The 19,810-nt window shown below is 38.9% G+C and overlaps 1 protein-coding gene across 3 annotated transcripts in view; it reads right to left on the bottom strand.

Moving 5' to 3' along the window:
• Nucleotides 1-1,182: 1,182 nt before the first annotated feature.
• The window catches only part of FAF2 (Fas associated factor family member 2), a 100,620-nt gene continuing 81,992 nt past the window's right edge, over nucleotides 1,183-19,810 (bottom strand). For all 3 annotated transcript variants that reach the window (XM_077137709.1, XM_077137711.1, XM_077137710.1), the window contains 7 exons: nucleotides 18,519-18,657; nucleotides 16,835-16,920; nucleotides 16,644-16,735; nucleotides 15,102-15,279; nucleotides 9,707-9,878; nucleotides 8,758-8,901; nucleotides 1,183-4,757 (listed from right to left, as the gene is read on the bottom strand). In XM_077137709.1, coding sequence (XP_076993824.1) covers nucleotides 4,575-4,757; nucleotides 8,758-8,901; nucleotides 9,707-9,878; nucleotides 15,102-15,279; nucleotides 16,644-16,735; nucleotides 16,835-16,920; nucleotides 18,519-18,657 — 994 coding nt within the window. In that variant the 3' untranslated portion in view covers nucleotides 1,183-4,574. The remainder of the gene's footprint in view (nucleotides 4,758-8,757; nucleotides 8,902-9,706; nucleotides 9,879-15,101; nucleotides 15,280-16,643; nucleotides 16,736-16,834; nucleotides 16,921-18,518; nucleotides 18,658-19,810) is intronic.

Genomic DNA, 19,810 nt, shown 5'->3' with positions numbered 1-19,810 from the left:
TGTAGATCCTACTTCCTGGCCCCAGGATTCATAGGAAAATGAGCAGTCTCTGCCTCAGTTTAGGGTTTTTTAAAGTGGGGTTTTCAGGGGAAACGAGATTTCAGTTTATGGGGAAATTGAGAGTCTAATGGGGGGTTCTTGATATCATTACACTCTGGGAGTCAGCAAGTGGGGCCAACAGGAGAGGGGAGGGGCAGGGCTGTGGGAGGAGAGCCTCAGCCCCTCCTGGCAGTGAGCTCACAGGCATGGGGGACTCTGGGGGCTCACAGCTCCAGGGTAACAGTCCACATGGAGATCCAAGGGTAACACCAGAGTTGTGCGTCCAGAAGATGCCAAGCATTATCTGCCAATAAGCTAAACCTAAAACCCCCCTCTCCTTCACTTTTTTCCTCCTTCCCTTTATTCACAAAGGTTAAAAGTGAGGTAAATTAGAGACCATGTTTTGAAACAGTAACAGGAACTATTATTTACCAAAAGTCTACTATGTCCCTCTGCAACAGTCATTCAATCTTCTTAACAACGCTACAATCAACCCCACTTAAAAGATGATGAAATGGATGTCTAGAGTTGAGGGCACTTAGCCAAAATCATGGCCAGAGCCAAGATTTTGAACCAGGTGTGGCTGGCATCGGTTTCAATTTTCATTTACCCTGTTAACTGATGGCAGATATTTTCTATGTAAACTTGACAATTAATTGTGAAATGTTCATTTTTAGTGGATTCCAACCTAAGGCTCTGAATAAACTCTTCTTGCAGAGTTACCAGAATGAGCAGATGTTTTACTTTATACTTAACATATACCTTTAAAAAATGAAAGCCCCACATCTTCAGATAAGTAACAGGGCAGACTTAAAGGTGATAAGAATTCATACTCACAGGAAGAAACTCTTTGCACAAGGATACACAATGGGGAAGAGAAAAGCAGGCACATAACTAAAGCTTAAATTTCCTTTCAGAAATGAGAACATGAGCAATACTGTGAAAGGAATTTCAAAAGTCCAGAATCTTAGAGCTGACGCACTCGACTCCAGTCACTCCCTTGCAAGGGCACAGGCCTGTTCCAGCAGGAGAAATGACAAATGCCTTAAGAAGGTAAAAGATTATTGCAAGAAGACAATATTCCTTCACAATACACTGCCATAGGGGGGCGGGGAGCGAACAATGACACTTAACCATGTGCCCTGGTGCTTCATAGACATTTATTTCATTTAATCCACAAATCTATGCTGAGGTAGAAAGTGTTGTCTTCATTTGCAGTTAGGGAAACTAAAAATCAGGAAAGCTAAAGAACTTGCCTGAAGTCACAAAGCTGATCAATGACAGAATCCAAATTCGAACCCAGATCTGTCTGCTCTTTCTACTACACCACACTGCCTAAAGTGCCATTTTCCACAGGAATACACTAGAGTAATTCCTTGCTTCTTGGCTATGCAGTGCCTTGTCCCCTCTCCCAGTGTTGTCCAACCTTTTCCTCACACAAAGAAAAATACCTGGCACATCTCTTCTGGACAGAAAGACCCACAGCTTGTCGTGAAACTTTTGTTATAAAACATTTAATGTTAACCTACAATACAATGTAAACTTTTATGAAAAAAATTTAAAGTACACTAGATTTCTTCAGTAAGTTATCACGTAACTATTCAGGTGCAGTACAAGTTGGGTCACTGCATCCTTTGGGGATGGATTTCCCGTTGCTGCATTCTTCACAAGTCCTAAAAAAACAGTCGTAAAGTGGAACTCCTTGTCCAAGCACCAGATGATAATACTCCCGATTCTGCATTCTGGGGGACATCCTCCTTCCCATTTCCTCCAACTCTTTCCTTGGCCTTGGCACCATTAGCAATTTTCATAATGACTGCTGGGTTGGAAATTCCAGGTTCTTTTTAGTTAATTTTTAGAAGACAAATATTCTTTTCTAACCATCTCATCCAAATATCATAGTGGAGAAAAGTAAGGAGAAAGAAATATTTGCTGCAGGAAATTCTGCAGAAGTGGAAGGCAAAAACAGAAGGGCCCCACTTTGGCTGCAAAAATACAACAAACTCCAAGAGGATGTCCCTTCTTGGTCGTTTCCCATGGTTGCTTGGTTGGATCTACTTCAGTCTTGGGAGTGCAAAACAAAACCTGCAACAAGTGTTTTGTTTAGTCGATAACTTGCATATCCTAGAGGTGATTTGGAAACAAGAATGAATTCTTGTAGATCACTGACCTCTCAGGGTTTTCTCCCTTGCAGGTCCTATTGAGCTCCCAATGGTCCCTGGGAATAATTTACAGATTGTACTGGCAAAAAAGTGACAAAATGTGCAGCCCACCTTGAACTGAGAAAAGGAGACAGCCCTTAGGGGTCAGTACTAGAGACAGCAAGGAGACAAGGAATAGGACTAAGTAAAGCAGGATGATTACAAAGTGGACTATGGAGGTGCGTTTGCTTCAGCTGAAGCCTGTTGAACCCTAATGTAAATGGGTAAGCTGTCCCAAAGAGTTGTACTGACAAAAGCGGAGACTTTTCTTAATATACTGGCATCTGACCTCCTTCACTGAACAAGGTTTCAAAAGGCAAGAGGCATAAAGTGCATACTGTATAAGTAAGATGCAGAATTATCAAGGAAAAAAATTATGACTTGCCCAAAAAGGTGAGAGCAAGATGCTTATACAGAACACCCAGGAAGAATGAAGGTCCTTAATACACTCCCGCATCTTGTTGGGGAAACAGCCGTGAATTCCAGACAAGGAGGTAGGTTCAACTTAAGTGGGAAGAATTCCTCTTTGCATGGGTTTCAGCAGGAAGCAGATTCCACATGGGACCAAGTGGACGACATGGATCATCCTGTTAAGCCACTCTAGACACATTCTGACAACAGTCAGATGGCAATTTCCTACTCTTCTGGCCTTGGGACCATAGGAAACAAAGTGGAAGAACAGGCAGCCAGGAGCAGAATTCAATTCTCCTAGGCACATGCCAAGGCTACTGTGACATTCTCAGGCTCTCCAGGTAGAGCCCATGAGTCTCCTCACCCTGCCCCATGCTGTTTACCCCACAACTGAGGGCTGTAGAGAATATCAACCACACAACTGCTACCTAAAAGCACTATTACTTAGGTTTTAGTTGAACATGAGAAAGCCTTTGGAGACTGCAAATATTTTAACAAGTTATGCTCTGTCTTGTTCTGAACACTTGGTCTCATGGTATGGTAAGGAGCTACAGTAACTTCAGTAGGTTATAGTGTTACAAAGAGTCTGTACCAGGCTAGCTATAGAACAGTTTGGGATACTAACAATGGCATCTGTTAATACATGGCTGACCCATGTATCAGGAATTCAACCACAGATGAGACATCAGGAAGCTTAAAAACCCTATTACTTCAACATAGCAACAGAGGAAGAGGATGAAAACTGCCTCCAGCAGGTGGCTCCATCAGAACCGGAAATGCACCTGCCACCAGTTTACACAGGCCCGAGGCCTCTTGGCCCCCTTCAAGGCCTCTGGGTCTTTCTGTCCTTGAAGAGGAACCCACAGCACACCCCCACGGACACAAGCAGGGCACCCTCGTGTGGTTCTGCTGGCTCCATTATAGGCCCAAGTCCTCTGGAAAGGTGCCAAGCGTAGTTCAGGAACGCTGAGGGCTAGGGAGGAACAGCATGCACGAGTCTGCAGGGGAATGAAGAGCTGCCATCCTTTGGTTTAGACCCCCAACACCCCCCCGTACAGATTCCAAGGAAAAGCTGCCACTGTGTGTACAAGTGAGGATACACCAAGTCCTCATCACATGTATGAAGAATTTGTACATAAAAAGAAAATAGCCTCTGTGGGGCTATAAATCCAGGTCTCCTTCCACCTCTCTAAGTTGGGTGCATAGGTGGCAAGAAAGGACAGCAAGTGTTGGACCAGAAAGAATGACCTCTCCAGGAAGCTGAGAGGAACAATGGCAGAAATAAGCACAAACCAGCCCGGGCACCTTTATTACACTGCTGTGGGCTAAGGAGCCCAGGGCATGAACTCATGGGTTTAAGAACTGGCTCTTTATCAAATAAAGTTAAGGAAATAAAATACACCTATGTCAGCCTCATTCCTTTGGTCAATACAAAGCGACAGAAAAAGTTAAAAAGTTATTCATAAATTGTGGAAAGTTCAAGGAACATCTTTTTTCTGTCCCTTCTCTTCCTTCTCTTCTCCAGAGGTGGGAGAAACAAGTTCTCAGGAGATGCTGCAGGAGCTGGTTGATGGAGGTTTTTCATTTTTCTTTTTCATGAAAGCAGAATGAATGAGAACTAGTGGGAATGTCCCCTTCCCCAGTCAAGACAACGGATGGATTGGAGGTGAAGAGTCTCCTTTCGTTGGAAGGTGTGTGGAGGGAAGGGTGGGCTTGCCGAGCGGATACGTTCATCGCTAACCTCTCTCGCACACACACCAGGTTGTGACTCTTGCAGGCAGCGTGGTTTCTGATCCTTCCTTAGGATGCAGCAGTCTTTTAAAAAAAATATTGTATTATAATAATAATATGAATTTCTCTTTTTTTTGTTTGTTTTATCCATTTCTTTTAGGAATTGGGGTGGGAGGGGAGAGGAAGAAAGTGTCATTCATCTGTTAGGTCCTGAACAAAGAGAACTTCTGTGTGGCTGAGTCCAGCTTCCTGCAGTGTGGGGGGGTTGGGCCACTCCTCTGAGGGGACGCAGGGCAACACCCGGCGGGGGAAGTTGGCTTCAATTTGAAATTTTTCAGGGCTTTCCTTCAAGGAGAATAAGAAGTCATGGATTACCTGCAAAGGTTATAAAGAAAAAGAAGAAATCAAGTCAAAAGAAGAACTATGAAGTCAAAATGCCCCCCAGCTCTCCACAGGGATGACTCTCAGATATGAGTTAATCATACTGAATTAGAATTATTCCGGTTCTTTCCATCTTATAGGGCAAGTACCTATGTTAAAATATACAAGTACAGGGCAAGTATTTTAAAAATACTTATTACATAACCCCAATGCTACTCCGACTCTATATTGAATCAAACGTTTCTTTGTCAACAACAGGTCAGATACAAAGGTAAAGAAAAACTTATTTAGAAATAATTAGAGCATTACAGAAAAGATGGAAGTATGGGACAGAGTTGTTTCCCCTTGAACCAGTTGAAAGTAAATTGTGAACCTGATGTCTTATCATTACAATATACTTGAGGGTATATGTCTCACAAACAAGATACTCTCTGACATAACTATAGTTAACCCTCAAAATCAGGAAATTAACACTGATCCATTATTACCATAACATAATAATATATACTTTATGACTCAAACCCCATTCAAGTTTCACCAGGTGTTTCACAGCAAAAGGATAGAGTTTAAAATTGCGTTACATTTAGTTGTCATGTTTCTTTTAGTCTCCTCCTTTAGTCTGGAACAAATCCTCAGTCTTCCCTTGACTTTCATGACTTTGGCACTTTTAAAAGATTAATTTGCAATCTTTGCAGATTATTATTCTTACTATTTAAAAGATTATTGTGAAGGGTGTTCCTCAATTTGTGTTCACCTGATATTTACTCATGATGAAAATTCAGTTCCACATTTTTGGCAGCAGTATTACAGAAATGAGGCTACATTCTACTTTTTGCATCCTATTTAGGGAGAGCACAATTTCAATTTGTTCTACTATATATAATGTTCGCTTTGATCACTTGATTAAGGTGTTATTTGCCAGCTTTCTCCACTGTGAGTTATTCTTTTTCCCTTTGTAACTACTGACCGCTTTGTGAGGAGGTACTCTTTGCAATATTTGAAAATATTTTATTTCTCAAACTTATTAAGTATTCGTTTACTTACAACAAAATAGGTACATGGTTTCCTACTTTATTCAGTGGCTTATAACGTTACCATCATTACTATCTCAATATTCACATTCTTCCAGATGAAGTCAGAAGGAGCCCATTCAAACTGGCTTCTGTGTCTCTCTGATGTCTCCATTATTCTTTGAGCAATTCCTTGCTTTCTAACACAAGGTATTCCAGGGCCATCTTATAGATTCCCTATGCCAGCCCTGGAGTCAGCCACTTCACCAAGGATCCCTGATTCTTCTTAGTGGACAGTGGTATTTAGAAGCCAAGATCTAAGTGTTAGGCATGCTCATTACTATCTGGTGTCGCTGCTCCCAGGCACTGTCTGTGGCTAAAACATTGGAAATTATACACACAAACATATACTCATGCACATCTACATCTGCATTTCTCTCTACATAGTTCTTGAAACCCATGAGTTCACAACGTATACTCCACTTCCCCACATACACCCCCACCTTCCCATGTACACCCACCCACCTCACTCTGCCCTGGCTCTGAAACCTCACCCTGGGCCCACATGTGGAAACCATCCTTAACCTGATATCTGACACCCTCTCCATGGGCTACTCTTTGTGGGAACACCTTCCTCTGACTCTGACAAGGTACAAGCAAACTCTTGAAGCTGAGGCAACATCAGGAGAACTCACACTGCTAACACTCATAATATGAGTGAGAAACCTGTGGAATAGGTCACCCTTACCTCTCCCATGCCATATATGAAAAACAGACATAATGGATCTTCTCTCTGACCCTCTCTAGATAGCATTTTGTTTACAGCAAAGACTCTAAGGACGTGTTGTAAAAGGTACTGCTAATCTATTTCAGATTAGCCCCAAAGATTAGAAATAGATTATTTGAGTTTTTATTTTTTTCTTTTTGGGAAGCTATTTTTCTAAGAATGAGTTCTCTAAGTTTATTCCCGTATGTGTCACGCAGTCCTTTATTCATTTGTTTCAAACTTACCTCTTTGGAACTTTTAAGAGGCTATGACTTGAGAATTTAAGGAGTAAATCCATGTTACTTTTATTTAATCCATTCGTGATTTTATAAAATTTACATATTTTAGTCTCCTATCAACTTCAGTCAGTTTTGGTTCTCTGATTCTTTGCAATTTCCATGAATGTTCTCTCTCCTTTGCTTTCCTTAAGGTGCTTCAATCAGACTTGCACAAAATATTCTTGGCAAGAATCCAACATGGGTTTTGTGTAAGGATGAAATTATATTTTCTGTTTCCTTTTCAATCACTATATGAGAATTCCCATCATTGGTACAAAGTTGCCTTTTGCTTGCCACTGACAACAGGCTGATATCTTCAGAAAGCAGATGACATTATTTCCAGAGGTCCCTTCAGGTTTGCAATGGCTAGAAGACTCTTACTTGGATTTTCTTTGATGGATTCATTCAAAAGAAAGTCAACTGCCACTTTCCTGCCACACATAGGACCAGATTTTTCTAGTTTAGCCTTTTCTGGTCTTAGCATTTACCACTCTCATGAGATGACCACCATCTGCAAAATGAGCATTTCACTGTCTACTCACCCCTTGAGATTGATTATGAAGGACAGAGTTCATAGGAAGATAAGGACAGAATGTCTGTAAAAGTGCTGACAACCTATAAATCATTTTTCGGTTGTATGCGACTATCCCTATGAACATTAAAGGCCAATAACACCATGACATTTCTCCTGATTGACACTTCTTTCCCACCTCTGAGCCCAATCCTCATCTTTGACCAAGCTTTCTGTCAGTCTTAAAAACAGTTTTACTGAGGAATTGGTTTAAAAGCTTTCAAGGATTAAATAGTCAGCAAATGGTTCTTGGCCACAAGCCTATCCTGTGCCACTATTCTAATAGATTTCTTCTACAAAACCCTGAGGGGGAGTATATTTCTTCCAGTTAAACAAGGAGAAACAATGAATGGGCTACTCAGCCTTGCTTGATTAGAGTCATTTAATTGACGGCATCGTCATTTCTACTATGCAGTTTACTCTTGATTATGAAAGTGATCAGGGAAATGGCAGAATCTACTATTGTCAATTTGGAATGGCAGCATACCAACTCAATATAAGCAGAAATTTTCTTTTGGTTTTAAGTACCAATAACAAAAGCTAGCATTTGAGTACTTACTGTGAGCCAGGCCCAGTGTTGAGCACTTCATACGGATTTATAATCCTAACAACCACTGTCCTCAGGGGTGCCTATTATCATACCCTTTTTACAGATGAGGAGACTGCAGAGTGAACTGACCCAGGAAGCACATTTAGTAAACCTATAAAAATTAGAATTTGATCTCCTTTCTGTGACACTATTAAGAGTCATTGCTTTTAACTACTTTCCATCTCTTCCAAGAGAAAGGGGGAAAAAAAGCATGGGATGATAAACACTTTACCTGTGGATACCAAATATATGAGGTCACCCCAAAAGTACTCTTTTAAGGGGTAAATGGGTAAAAAGAGAATGACAACTGTGTCTAAACTGCATGCACACTTATATTCAGATATGGAATTCAAGTGCTTCTAGGCTACTAGAGGCAAAATGTTCTCTACAAATCAAGGGATTCTGGTGAGATTCTTAAGCCAATCCAAGAAGAGCAGCACAAAAGGGCCTCCCACCCTCAAAGACACAACTTTTGGTGGCATTTCTTTGTAAGGCACCTTGTTCTCTTAGCTGAGTTCAAACATAACAATGGATGAAAGAAAATCTTAATCATTGCTTTGGGTTGGCAGCTAGAACGTAAAGAACCTACAATAAATAGTTCACTGCATTCTTGCCAGTGTCCACTAATATCATACTGTGTCTATCTGTTTCTCTGTTCCTCCAGGCAGCAGATATACTAACAATATTCTTGAGAGTCTGTAAAAGTTTACAAATTAAAAAAGCTTTCAAACTCAAAGCCCAGACTGTACATACAGTTCAAACAACTTAGACAGTTCTTACTGTTAGAGACTGTGAAAAGTGGAACCGTCTCTCTACTCGAGAATCATTGGGTAATTTGAAGATGATCTTGACACTCTCAGGGTCATCCGGTGAAGGCTCAGGCGGCAGGCACTCCAACTTCCTTTCCTTTTCCTCCTGTAAATTCTGCAAACACACATAGCAAAGGGGAAGCTATGGTTCCAACAGAGAAATAGGAAACAAGAAATCCAAAGATCATGCAGGTTTGTTGTGCCATGAGAAGAAAAAAATTAATGACAACTAGGGAAAAAACCTCTTGGTAAGAGCCAGAAACAATCTGGTTTAAAGTACTACTGCATCACATGTCTTATTTACTGGCTATGTGTAGGTATTTAACTATTTGAGGAAAAAGAGAGTGGCTATAAGATACTGGTGAAAAACAAGTGGTAGTACATAACAAAATACGATGATGAATGAAATGCTGAATTAACCAACATTTACTACTCCTGTACCCTAATGTAAACTATAGACTATAGTTAATAGTACAATTACAATAATATTGTTCCAGTAATTGTAACGAAAGTTTCACACTAATGCAAAGTGCTAATACTAGTGAAAATTTTGTGAGTATGTGTGTGTGTTTTGGGGTGTATAAAGGAAACCTGTACTTTCTGCATGATTTTCCTGTAAATGTACAATTTCTCTAATTAAAAAAACAAAACTATTGCTGTGAATTAACATCATTTTGAACTGCTTATTATTTACTTATTTTTCAATGAACAGAGTTCTTTGCCTGGTGTCTACTCATTATTTTCTTTCTTTCTAAATAATTTTTTCGTTTCATGAAAATGTAGAAAATATAAAAATGGCAAAGAAAATTTAAATTACCCTAAATTCCATCATCTAGTTTTCTTCCTTTCATACTTAAGACTATGATGGCAAAATTTCCATAGTTTGGGAATCACAAGAAATAAAGACATAGGTTCATTACCCGTCGCCGTCTCTCCTCTGCCAACTTTTGCTGTTGTACCTCCTCTTCCTTCCGCCGCTTCTGTTCCCGCTCCTCCCGTTTCTTCCTTTCTTTCTCCTGGTCAGCCCTGAGAGAGGCCAGGTATGCCTCATCCTGCTGTTGTCTTAGCACCTGCGTCTGGTTTCTTTCTTCCCTGTGGACAGATTAAAAGCACAGAAGGAAAATAGCAATCTCACAAAGCTCTGTGTTTACTTACATTGAAATTTTGGAGGGGGTAAAAATGATGATTATTTCACATTACTATAAAGATGTCCAAAAAAGTGGAATGGTAGAATCTGAATGAGCCATCTTTTTTTCTCAGTTTAATTTAGCAGAAAAAGAAAGAGCAAGCTTTACCCTCCCGTTTTAACTTTTAGAAGTTTAAAGTTAAAAAAAAGTTACTGCATTTTTGTATCATGTGCTGTTTTCTTAAAACTTATAACTATACATACATACTCACTGACACTGCATGATTAAGACTTGAAAAATGTAGAAACAAGTTACTCAGAGTCCCATTAATGAAACATTGGAAAATTTTGGTGTTTCCCATTTTCTCTCCTACACATTTTACTTTTCCTTTTAGCTGAACATTTAGCCAAGGAGAATGCTTAAAGATATTAACATTTCTATTGTCATATATGCATCTTTTTCTTTTCAAAATTAAGAATGAATTATCAATAAATTTTTAAAAACTCCTTCAATGAATCTTGTTAAATATAACCATGTAACCACGCCAAATATGACATAAAACACTGCCATAATCCCATAAAGTTTCTTCTCCTACATACTTTTTACATTAGAATCATGCTACATTTATAAAGTTTATAGCCTGCATTTTTCTAACATATAGCAAGATTTTCCCATGTTATTAAAAGCTTCCCATAAAATACATGGGCATTTTGGCATAATATATCAAAAGCCTTAAATAAATACTATCTAACCCAGAAATGGCATTCCCAAGAATTTTAAATTTTAATGTAAGAAAAATACCACAAATTGTAAAACATTATTTCCACAGGTGCTATTTATAATAGTAAATAACTGAAAACAATTTTAAAGTCTAACAAGAGTGGCCTGGTTAAATTATGCTGTATTTTGATAATGGAATGTTACAAAGCAATTAAAAACAACACAGAAGAACAATATTTAACGAGGGAAAATACTGTGAACATTATTGTGTGTGAGGGCTTATAAAATAGTATTATCCCATTTCACCAAAAAAAAAAAATGTAAATGCGCATAAGTATGTGTGTGTGTGCCTATAAGATTAAAAGAAAATATACCATCCTCAATAAAATTCTTGCAAATTGAATCCAACAGCATATTAAAAGAATTATATACCATGACCAAGTAGGATTCATCCCAGGTATGCAAGGATGGTTCAAGATAAGAAAATTAATTAATGTAACACACCATATCAACAAATCAAAGCAGAAAAACCACATAATCATCTCAATTGACGCAGAAAAGGCATTTGACAAAAGTTAACATCCTTTTCTGTTGAAAACGCTTCAAAGGATAGGAATAGAAGGGAACTTCTTCAAAATATAAAGGGAACATTTGAAAAACTCACAGCTAACATCATCCTCAGTGGGGAAAAACTGAAAACTTCCCCTAAGATCAGGAACAAGACAAGGCTGTCTACTATCACCATTATTATTCAACATTGTTTTGGAAGTTCTAGGCAGAGCAATTAGACAAGAAAAAGAAATACAAGGCATCAAAATTGGAAAGGAAGAAGTAAAACTCTCACTGTTTGCAGATGATATGATACTATATGTTGAAACCCCGAAAAATTCACAGCAAAACTACTAGAGCTAATAAATGAGTACAACAAAGTGGCAGGTTACAAGATCAACACTCAAAAATCTGTAGTGTTTCTATACACTAGTAATGAACATGAGGGGGAAATAAAGAAAAAAATTCCATTTACAATTGCAACCAAAAGAATAAAACATTTAGGAATAAATTTAACTAAAGAGACAAAAGACCTATACAGAGAAAACTACAAGAAATTGCTAAAAGAAATCACAGAAGACCTAAATAAATGGAAGGCCATACCGTGTTCATGGATTGGAAGACTAAATATAGTTAAGATGTCAATTCTATCTAAATTGATTTACAGATTCAATGCAATACCAATTAAAATCCCAAAAACTTACTTTCAGAAATAGAAAAACCAATAACCAAATTTATCTGGAAGGGCAGGGTGCCCTGAATAGCTAAAAGTACTCTGAAAAAGACAAATGAAGTCGGAGGTCTCATGCTACCTAACTTTAAGGCATATTACAAAGCTACAGTGGTCAAAACTGCATGGTACTGGCATAAAGATAGATACTGATCAACGGAATCAAACAGAGTGTTCAGATACAGACCCTCTCATCTATGGACAACTGATCTTTGATAAGGCAGTCAAGCCAACTCACCTGGGACAGAACAGTCTCTTCAATAAATGGTGCCTAGAGAACTGGATATTCACAAGCAAAAGAATGAAAGAGGATCCATATCTCATACCCTATACAAAAATTAACTCAATATGGATCAAAGACTTAAACATTAGATCTAAGACCATAAACTGCTAAAATGTAGGGAAATATCTTATAACTCTTAGAATAGGAGATGGTTTCCTTGACCTTACACCCAAAGCAAGAGCACTGAAGAAAGAAAGAGATAAATGGGAACTCCTCAAAATTAAACACTTTTGTGCATCAAAGAACTTTGTCAAGAAAGTAAAAAGACAGCTTACACAATGGGAGACAATATTTGGAAATGATATATCAGATAAAGGTCTAGTATCCAGAATATATAAAGAGATTGTTCAACTCAACAACAAAAAGACAGACAACCCAATTACAAAATGGGCAAAGGACTTGAACAGACACTTCTCAGAAGAGGAAATACAAATGGCCAAAAGGCACATGAAAAGATGCTCCACTTCCCTGCTATTAAGGGAAAAGCAAATCAAAACCACAATGAGATATCATCTCACACCCACCAGAATGGCCATGATCAATAAAATAGAAAACAACAAGTGCTAAAGAGTTTGTGGAGAAAGAGGCACACTTATCCACTGTTGGTGAGAATGTCAAATGGTACAACTGCTGTGGCAGGCAGTTTGGCGGTTCCTCAGGAAGCTAAATATAGAATTGCCATACGACCCAGCAATACCATTGCTAGGTATCTACTAAGAGGACATGAGGGCAAAGACACAAACGGATATTTGCACACCAATGTTTATAGCAGCATTATTTACAAATGCCAAGAAATGGAAACAGCCAAAATGTCCACCAACAGATGAGTGGCTAAGCAAGCTGTGGTATATACATATGATGGAATATTATGCAACTGTAAGAGAGAATAAAGTTATGAAGTATGTAACAACATGGATGGACTTTAAGGACATTATGCTGAGTGAGATTAGCCAGAAATAAAAGGACAAACACTGTATAGTCTCACTGATGTGAACTAATATTAATGAATGGACTTGGATAATTTCAGTTAACAACAGAGGTCATCAGGAGATAGAAACAGGGTAGATACTGGGTAATTGGAGCTGAAGGGATACAGATTGTGCAACAGGATTGATTGTAAAAATTCAGAAATGGATAGCACAATACTACCTAACTGTAATACAAGAATGTTAGAACACTGAATGAAGCTGAATGTGAGAGTGGTAGAGGGAGGAGGCCTGAGGGCACAAATGTAATCAGAAGGAAAGATATTCGATAAAGACTGAGATGGTATAATCTAGGAATGTCTAGAGTGTATAGTGATAGTGACTAAATGTACAAATTTCAAAATGTTTTGCATGAGGAAGAACAAAGGAATGTCAATAATGCAGGGTGTTGAAAATAAATGGTAATTAATATTTTAAATTTTAGCTTATGTGTGAGACTAAAGCAAAAAATGTTTATTTGGTACAAAATTCATATTTCGACTACTGCAGTTCCTAATATAACTTACGTGGACAGCTTAATTGAACACCGTAAGTACATGAAACCTTGAGTAGGGCATGAGATTTTGTAGGTTTGTCCAGAGCAATGCCCCAATAAATCCCAGAAGGATTTGAACAGGGAATAAAAAAGTATTTGCAAAGTTCCCTTCAGGGAATGGTGAGAAAGGGGGAAAATTCAACTTCCTCAAGCACAGAATTCTTGATATTCTCACAAGCAGTGGGGACAACCAAAGCAATAGGATCAGCCCCTAATTGTGCGGTTTGTTCATATGAAACTTAACCCCGCAAAGGATAGGCTAAGCCTACTTAAATTATACCTAAGAGTCACTCCCAAGAGAACCTCTTTTGTTACTCAGATGTGGCCTCTCTATTTCAGCCAACACGGCAAGCAAACTCACAGCCCTCCCCCTCTCCACATGGGACATGACTCCCAGGGGTGTGGACCTTTCTGGCAACATGAGACAGAAATCCTAGAATGAGCTGGGACTCGGCACCAAGGGATTGAGAAAACCTTCTCCACTGAAAGGGAGAAGAGAGAAAGGAGACAAAGTGTCAATGGCTGAGCAATTCCAAACAGAGTTGAAAGGTTATCCTGGAGGTTATTCTTACGCATTAAATAGATATCACCTTGTTATCCAAGATGTAATGGAGAGGCTGGAGGGAGCTGCCTGAAAATGTAGAGCTGTGTTCCTGTAGCCATGTTTCTTGATGATGATTGAATAATGATATAGCTTTCGCAATGTGAAAACCTTGTGTCTGATACTTCTGTTATCTACCTTATGGACAGATGAGTAAAACATATGGATTAAAAATAAATAAATAATAGGGGAACAAATGTTGAAATAAATTTAGATTGAAAAAAAAAAGAAAATATACCAGAATGTTAAACATGGTGGTAAGATAATTGATGATTTTTAGTTTCTTTTATGTGCTTTTCTGTGTTGTTAAATTGTCTACAATTAATGCACATTATTATTTATGTAATGGGAGAGGGTTTATAATCATTCCAAATTTTTTACATTTAAGTTCTTTATACCATGTTCAGCTACTCTGAATGACACAATATATGTATTCTTAAGCACAGAATGCTGTTCATACTTTGAATTATTATCGCTATGAATAATATATGTTCATATTACATTATATACATGATAATCTGATGTAGAGTTATTTGGGTTAAAGTAAATATATATTTTGACACTAAATAAGCAAGCCTTTTAAAAAGTGGCCTAATGTGCATGGGTGGTTCAGTGGTAGAATATTTGCTTTCCATGCAGGAGACCCAGGTTCAATTCTAGGACCATGCACCAAAAAAAACAAAAACAAAACCAAAACAGTTGCCTAAGGCAGAGAAGTCAGTATTTGTAAGTTATACAAATCTACAGCTGGTCTCTCAGTTCCTAAAATGGAAGTAACTTGTACCTTTCTAGACGTTCTGACACCAAGTAAGTCTGGTTTGCATCCATGATAAACGTCAGCTGGTTAATAAGGTCGTCAGGTTGAATGAGGCCTTCTAACCGTCCCACCACAGTCAGCCTCCGGTCCTTTAGCATAATCACAGCCAGGAATGGGTATGTGTTCTCTCGCAAAGCCTGGGATACTGACAAAAAGAAGAACCAACAGATCAAGAGCAGGACTTGGGGGATGAAACAGATCAACCCTTAGCCTCTCTACAGTGATCAAGAGAGAACTGCTTCCCCAGGTAGTAAAGTAGGGAGGTATCATTTATTCTCTGCCTATCTTTTTGTACTCCTGTCTCTTAATCTTTTTTTTTTTTTGCCATATATTTGTGTCCTTATCTCCAGTGGTTAATAAGAATAGGACAGGCTTTTCTGGTGGGGGTGTCAATGCAATGATTAAGCTGAAGAAATGTGTATGTGATGGTAGGAGAGAGATCTAGAAAGAATCTGGCTATTGCTTAGCCTAATTTTTCCCTGCAGAAGAGAACAAGCCTAAACAGGACAAAGAGCAAGTCTCAGCATGAAGCTATTGGTGACTTTCACCACCATTATCTTCTTCTCTTTGTCTTTTCTTCTTTCCTAATCGCTTTCTTATCCTTTTTTCCTCTATATCTTCCCCCACCCCTGCCCCAAAAGGTTAGCTTTTCAAATCTAAAGGAGACTTGAAAATTGGTTTTCAAATAGCAAGATTTTATTATGATGGAGTTTTGACTATGTTTTCCTTGTTGATTTAAAAAGAGATTTTTTAAATAACTTTTATTATAAAAAATATCCTTGACCTCCTTCTATTAACCCCTCACCCACAAAGCCAAATTAAAGTGACTAAACACATGGCGTAGATGTTTTAAAGCAAATCTGAAGTAGAGATGCAGATTATAGGATGTAGGAAAACATGGCTTTGATCCCAGATTCTGGCACAGTGTCTGACATGCTAGCATGCACTCAAAGGTCGCTGAATAGAAGTAGCTAAAAAGTGACTATAATTTTCTTCACTGGATGCCTTTATACCTTATACTGACCTCTAAAAATATGTATTTCCAGCAAAGATTTGAACTCTCTCAATTCATACCAGCACTCAAGGTACTCAAACAACTAAACTGGTGTGCAAGACACTGGTAGAACTGCTCATGAAAAGAGCAAACATTTTGATTAAGATGAAAGGAAAGTTGCTGGCCAGGATGGGAAGTTTTTAAAAATAAAACAGGCTCTGGCAATGGTTAACTGTAAAGAATGGGCTTTGGAGTCAGAAAAACCTGGCTTGCTTCAAAACTTGTTGTGTGATCCTAAGCCATGGCTCAAACTCTCTTGAGCCTGCTTCCTAATCCATAAAGTGGAGGTAATAAAACCCATCTCCGAGGACTGCTGAGAGGATTAAACAAGATAATGTATGAATAGCACCTAGTATTGTGTCTACCACAGAATAGTCACACAATAAATGGCATGTCTTTTCAGACCCTTCCAAAGCATTTAACAATTTTGATGAGGCAAAAGAAACCCAACTTACCCCTGTATCCCTCAGGTTTGTTTGTGGAGCATGCCCAGAAGAGCATCCTCGTGTTTATTAATGAAATAACTTCAGGTGCACAGAGTGTGTTGCTGCGGAGAGGGATGAAAAGGACATGAGAACAACTTGCTGACTACAAACTATTAGCAGATAAGGTCAGAAAGGAGAAAGGAAAGGATAATTCCACTCACCGACAGAACTCATCAGAGTCCTGGTGATCATCTCCATGAAGGTAAACCAAAAGAAAGCGAAGCTCTCTCTTAGCATCATTAAGTGCCTGTGAGGAACAGAAGGTCACTGATTATTATGATGACTTTGCCTTGAGCTTTTAATTAGTTGATGGGTCCTAATGGTAGAGCTATGTGTTTAGAAACAAAAAGAGAAACCAGGAAAAAAGGCAAGCAAGAAAACAGAAAATGCTTGGATTCCTACCTTCACACCCCTGGCATTGTCCCTATAGAAACTCCAGGCAAGTAAGCTTTAATGAAAAGGTTTAGTGTTGTTAGGATTTAAATTGCATCAGGCACATGAGAATAGACAGGCTGACAAATACAGGTCCCCAGCAAAACACAGAAAAGTCAGCTGTTCCCACAGTCTAAAGGAAGAAAAAAACAAGAGAATATGGCCACATGAAAAGGGAGGTGAGAATTTTGCCACTTCACAGCTACAGCATCCTTGTAAATGTAACTGCAAAGAGGAGCCTGACTCCAGGTCACATACCAAGAGGCATGAGGGAGTGGGGACTCAAAGGCATTCTAAAGAGCAAGGTTTTAAAAGATCTTCAAAGACAAGGCTAATGCCCAAGACTCTGTGTATGCTTTTGTATTTGCACAATTCTGAACATACTACCCTTCGATTTCCTGAATGATCAGTGGTGATTTACCCTCAAGATCACAGAAAAGTGGGTGTCTGAGGGGTCTCCATCTTGTTCATCTCTGTATTTCTAGCACTAAGCATGATGCCTGGAATATAGTAGGTACTTAATGTTTGTCGAGTGAGGTGAGAGCAGCCAGAGAGGCTGTCAATGAGAAAGAACAGATGGGGGAGAATAAAAGCAGGAAGCAAAAGTGAGCATTTCTCTCTGTCTCCACATAGATTTAGGAGTTCTAGCGGCTGTAGGGTATAGCCACACTTCTGCCTATGCTCACAGTACTATTTCCACCTTCCTCCCTGGCAAACTACAGGCACACCTAACACCACAGAACTATTTTTTCCCCTGAAAAGTAACAGTACAATCAAAGGCCTGTGTGACTGGACTGAATGAAATGTAACCACCTTACATCTACGATCTATGCCCTTATTCAATTCTGTGAGGGACAGAGGAAGATTTACCCTCAAAGGGCTTACAGTCTAATAGAGGAGGTAAGACATGAACACACAAAACTTAATATAAGAAAGAATGTGCAACTGCTATAAGTTAAAAAAAAAAGTTACAGGAGAACCAAAAGAAATATTAATATTTTAGATTGTGAGGTAGGGTAGGGTAGGGTAGAACAAATCAAGAAAGGTTATAAGAATGAGTGACATGAGCTGGTTGAAGATGGGCAAGATCTCAATTAGCAAAAATGTGAAGAAGGCATTCCAGGTGTAAAAAACAGCAAAAGTGTAAGTATAGAGGTAGGAAAGTACAGAGTATGTTCAGCTGGAATCTAGGGTATGGGGAGACAAATTCTGCAAGAAGACTTCAAAGGAAGATTGCGATCAGATCAAGGAGGGTCCAGCTAAAAGATCTGGTATTTCCCCCCACCCCATAAGCAGTGAAGAGCTACTGAAGGTTTCTGAATAAAAGAATGACATGATCAGTGCTGGGCTTTGCTTCCTTTGAGGACAGAATCATATCAATAAATTGGCATCTATATGGTTTGTGGCACTGACCTGGCTGTACGTTCCCTGGTAGAAGACAGGGTGTGCCCTCCCATATTTCTCTTCAAAAGAGTGCATAAATGAAACAATGTCCCCAACAGGGTCAGTGACCCGGCTGCGAGGGTCGGGCCGTATAAAACGAAGAGCAAACCTGGGGAGGAAGGAATAAATATCACATGAATCCAGCTTAATGTAGTGCACATGGAATGGGCCAATCTGTCAAGACTCCTACAACAGAGGCAGAGGCATGGCAGCAGAGGGAGGTGAACAGTCTGTGAGGGGACCACAAAACCTGAGAGTAGAGTCTGGCTCAAAAGCTGCAAAGCAGCAAGTGTCGCTCCATTGCCTGTTCAAGAAGAATGTAAACTACTGGGATTATAAATTCTAACAGTGGCCCAGACAAATTCTGAGTGCTTTTTTGTAAAAAAAAAATTAGGGATAGGGCTAGAAGAATTGGGAAAAGAAGACACAGTGGGTCAGACTGTGCTTCTACTCTATGATGGCATTAACATGGTAGCCACTGGCCACATGTGGCTATTGGAATTTAAATTTAAATCAATTAAAATTTAAATACCATTAAAATTTCAGTTTCTTAGTCACACTAGCTGCATTTTAAGTGCTCAACAGCTACATGTTGTTAACAGCTTCCATACTGGACAGTACAGATATAGAACATTCCTACATCCTAGAAAGTTCTATTGGACAGCGCTGTTCTAGAACAGAGATATGCCTCTGTCTGACTGTCCTACTTGCCTCTCCCTCTCCTTTCTTTTCTTCTGGGATTTTGAATTTTAATTCATACTTCCAAGATATTCAAATTATGGACAGGAAATTTAAACTTCAAAATGGACAAGTAAATTCTGTGTGATGATTTATGATTGATGGTATCCATGGAGGAAGTTAGTTTTATAACAGAGTACATCTGGCTGGCAGTTGTTGTACGGTTAAGGATGCAATTACCTAGTGGCATCATGTTATCTTTTTCTAAGGAATCATCCTACTGTATTCATGTAGTCTCAATGTTTTATTCTTTGGGTTTTCACAGAAGGCAATGGGGCAGAGGCCTGTTAAGTCAATATGCTACGTAACATTGAACAAGTTGCTTGGATGATACAGCTGCATTTAAAATTAGTAACACATGCCATGCATATTTTTCCAAGGGAAGCAAACAATATTCATTTGAGGAATTTTTAGCACAGAAGTGACTAAACTATGACACTTTGTTCAGCAAATCTTAAGTCAATTCCTATTTCCTCAAATTTCTCCTTATACACAATTTCACTTGGAATGTCTCCTGAGTAATC

Source organism: Tamandua tetradactyla, chromosome 20 (genome assembly GCF_023851605.1).
Source record: "Tamandua tetradactyla isolate mTamTet1 chromosome 20, mTamTet1.pri, whole genome shotgun sequence".
Lineage (NCBI taxonomy): Eukaryota > Metazoa > Chordata > Mammalia > Pilosa > Myrmecophagidae > Tamandua > Tamandua tetradactyla.
This window is presented reverse-complemented; position numbering and strand designations above follow the sequence as displayed.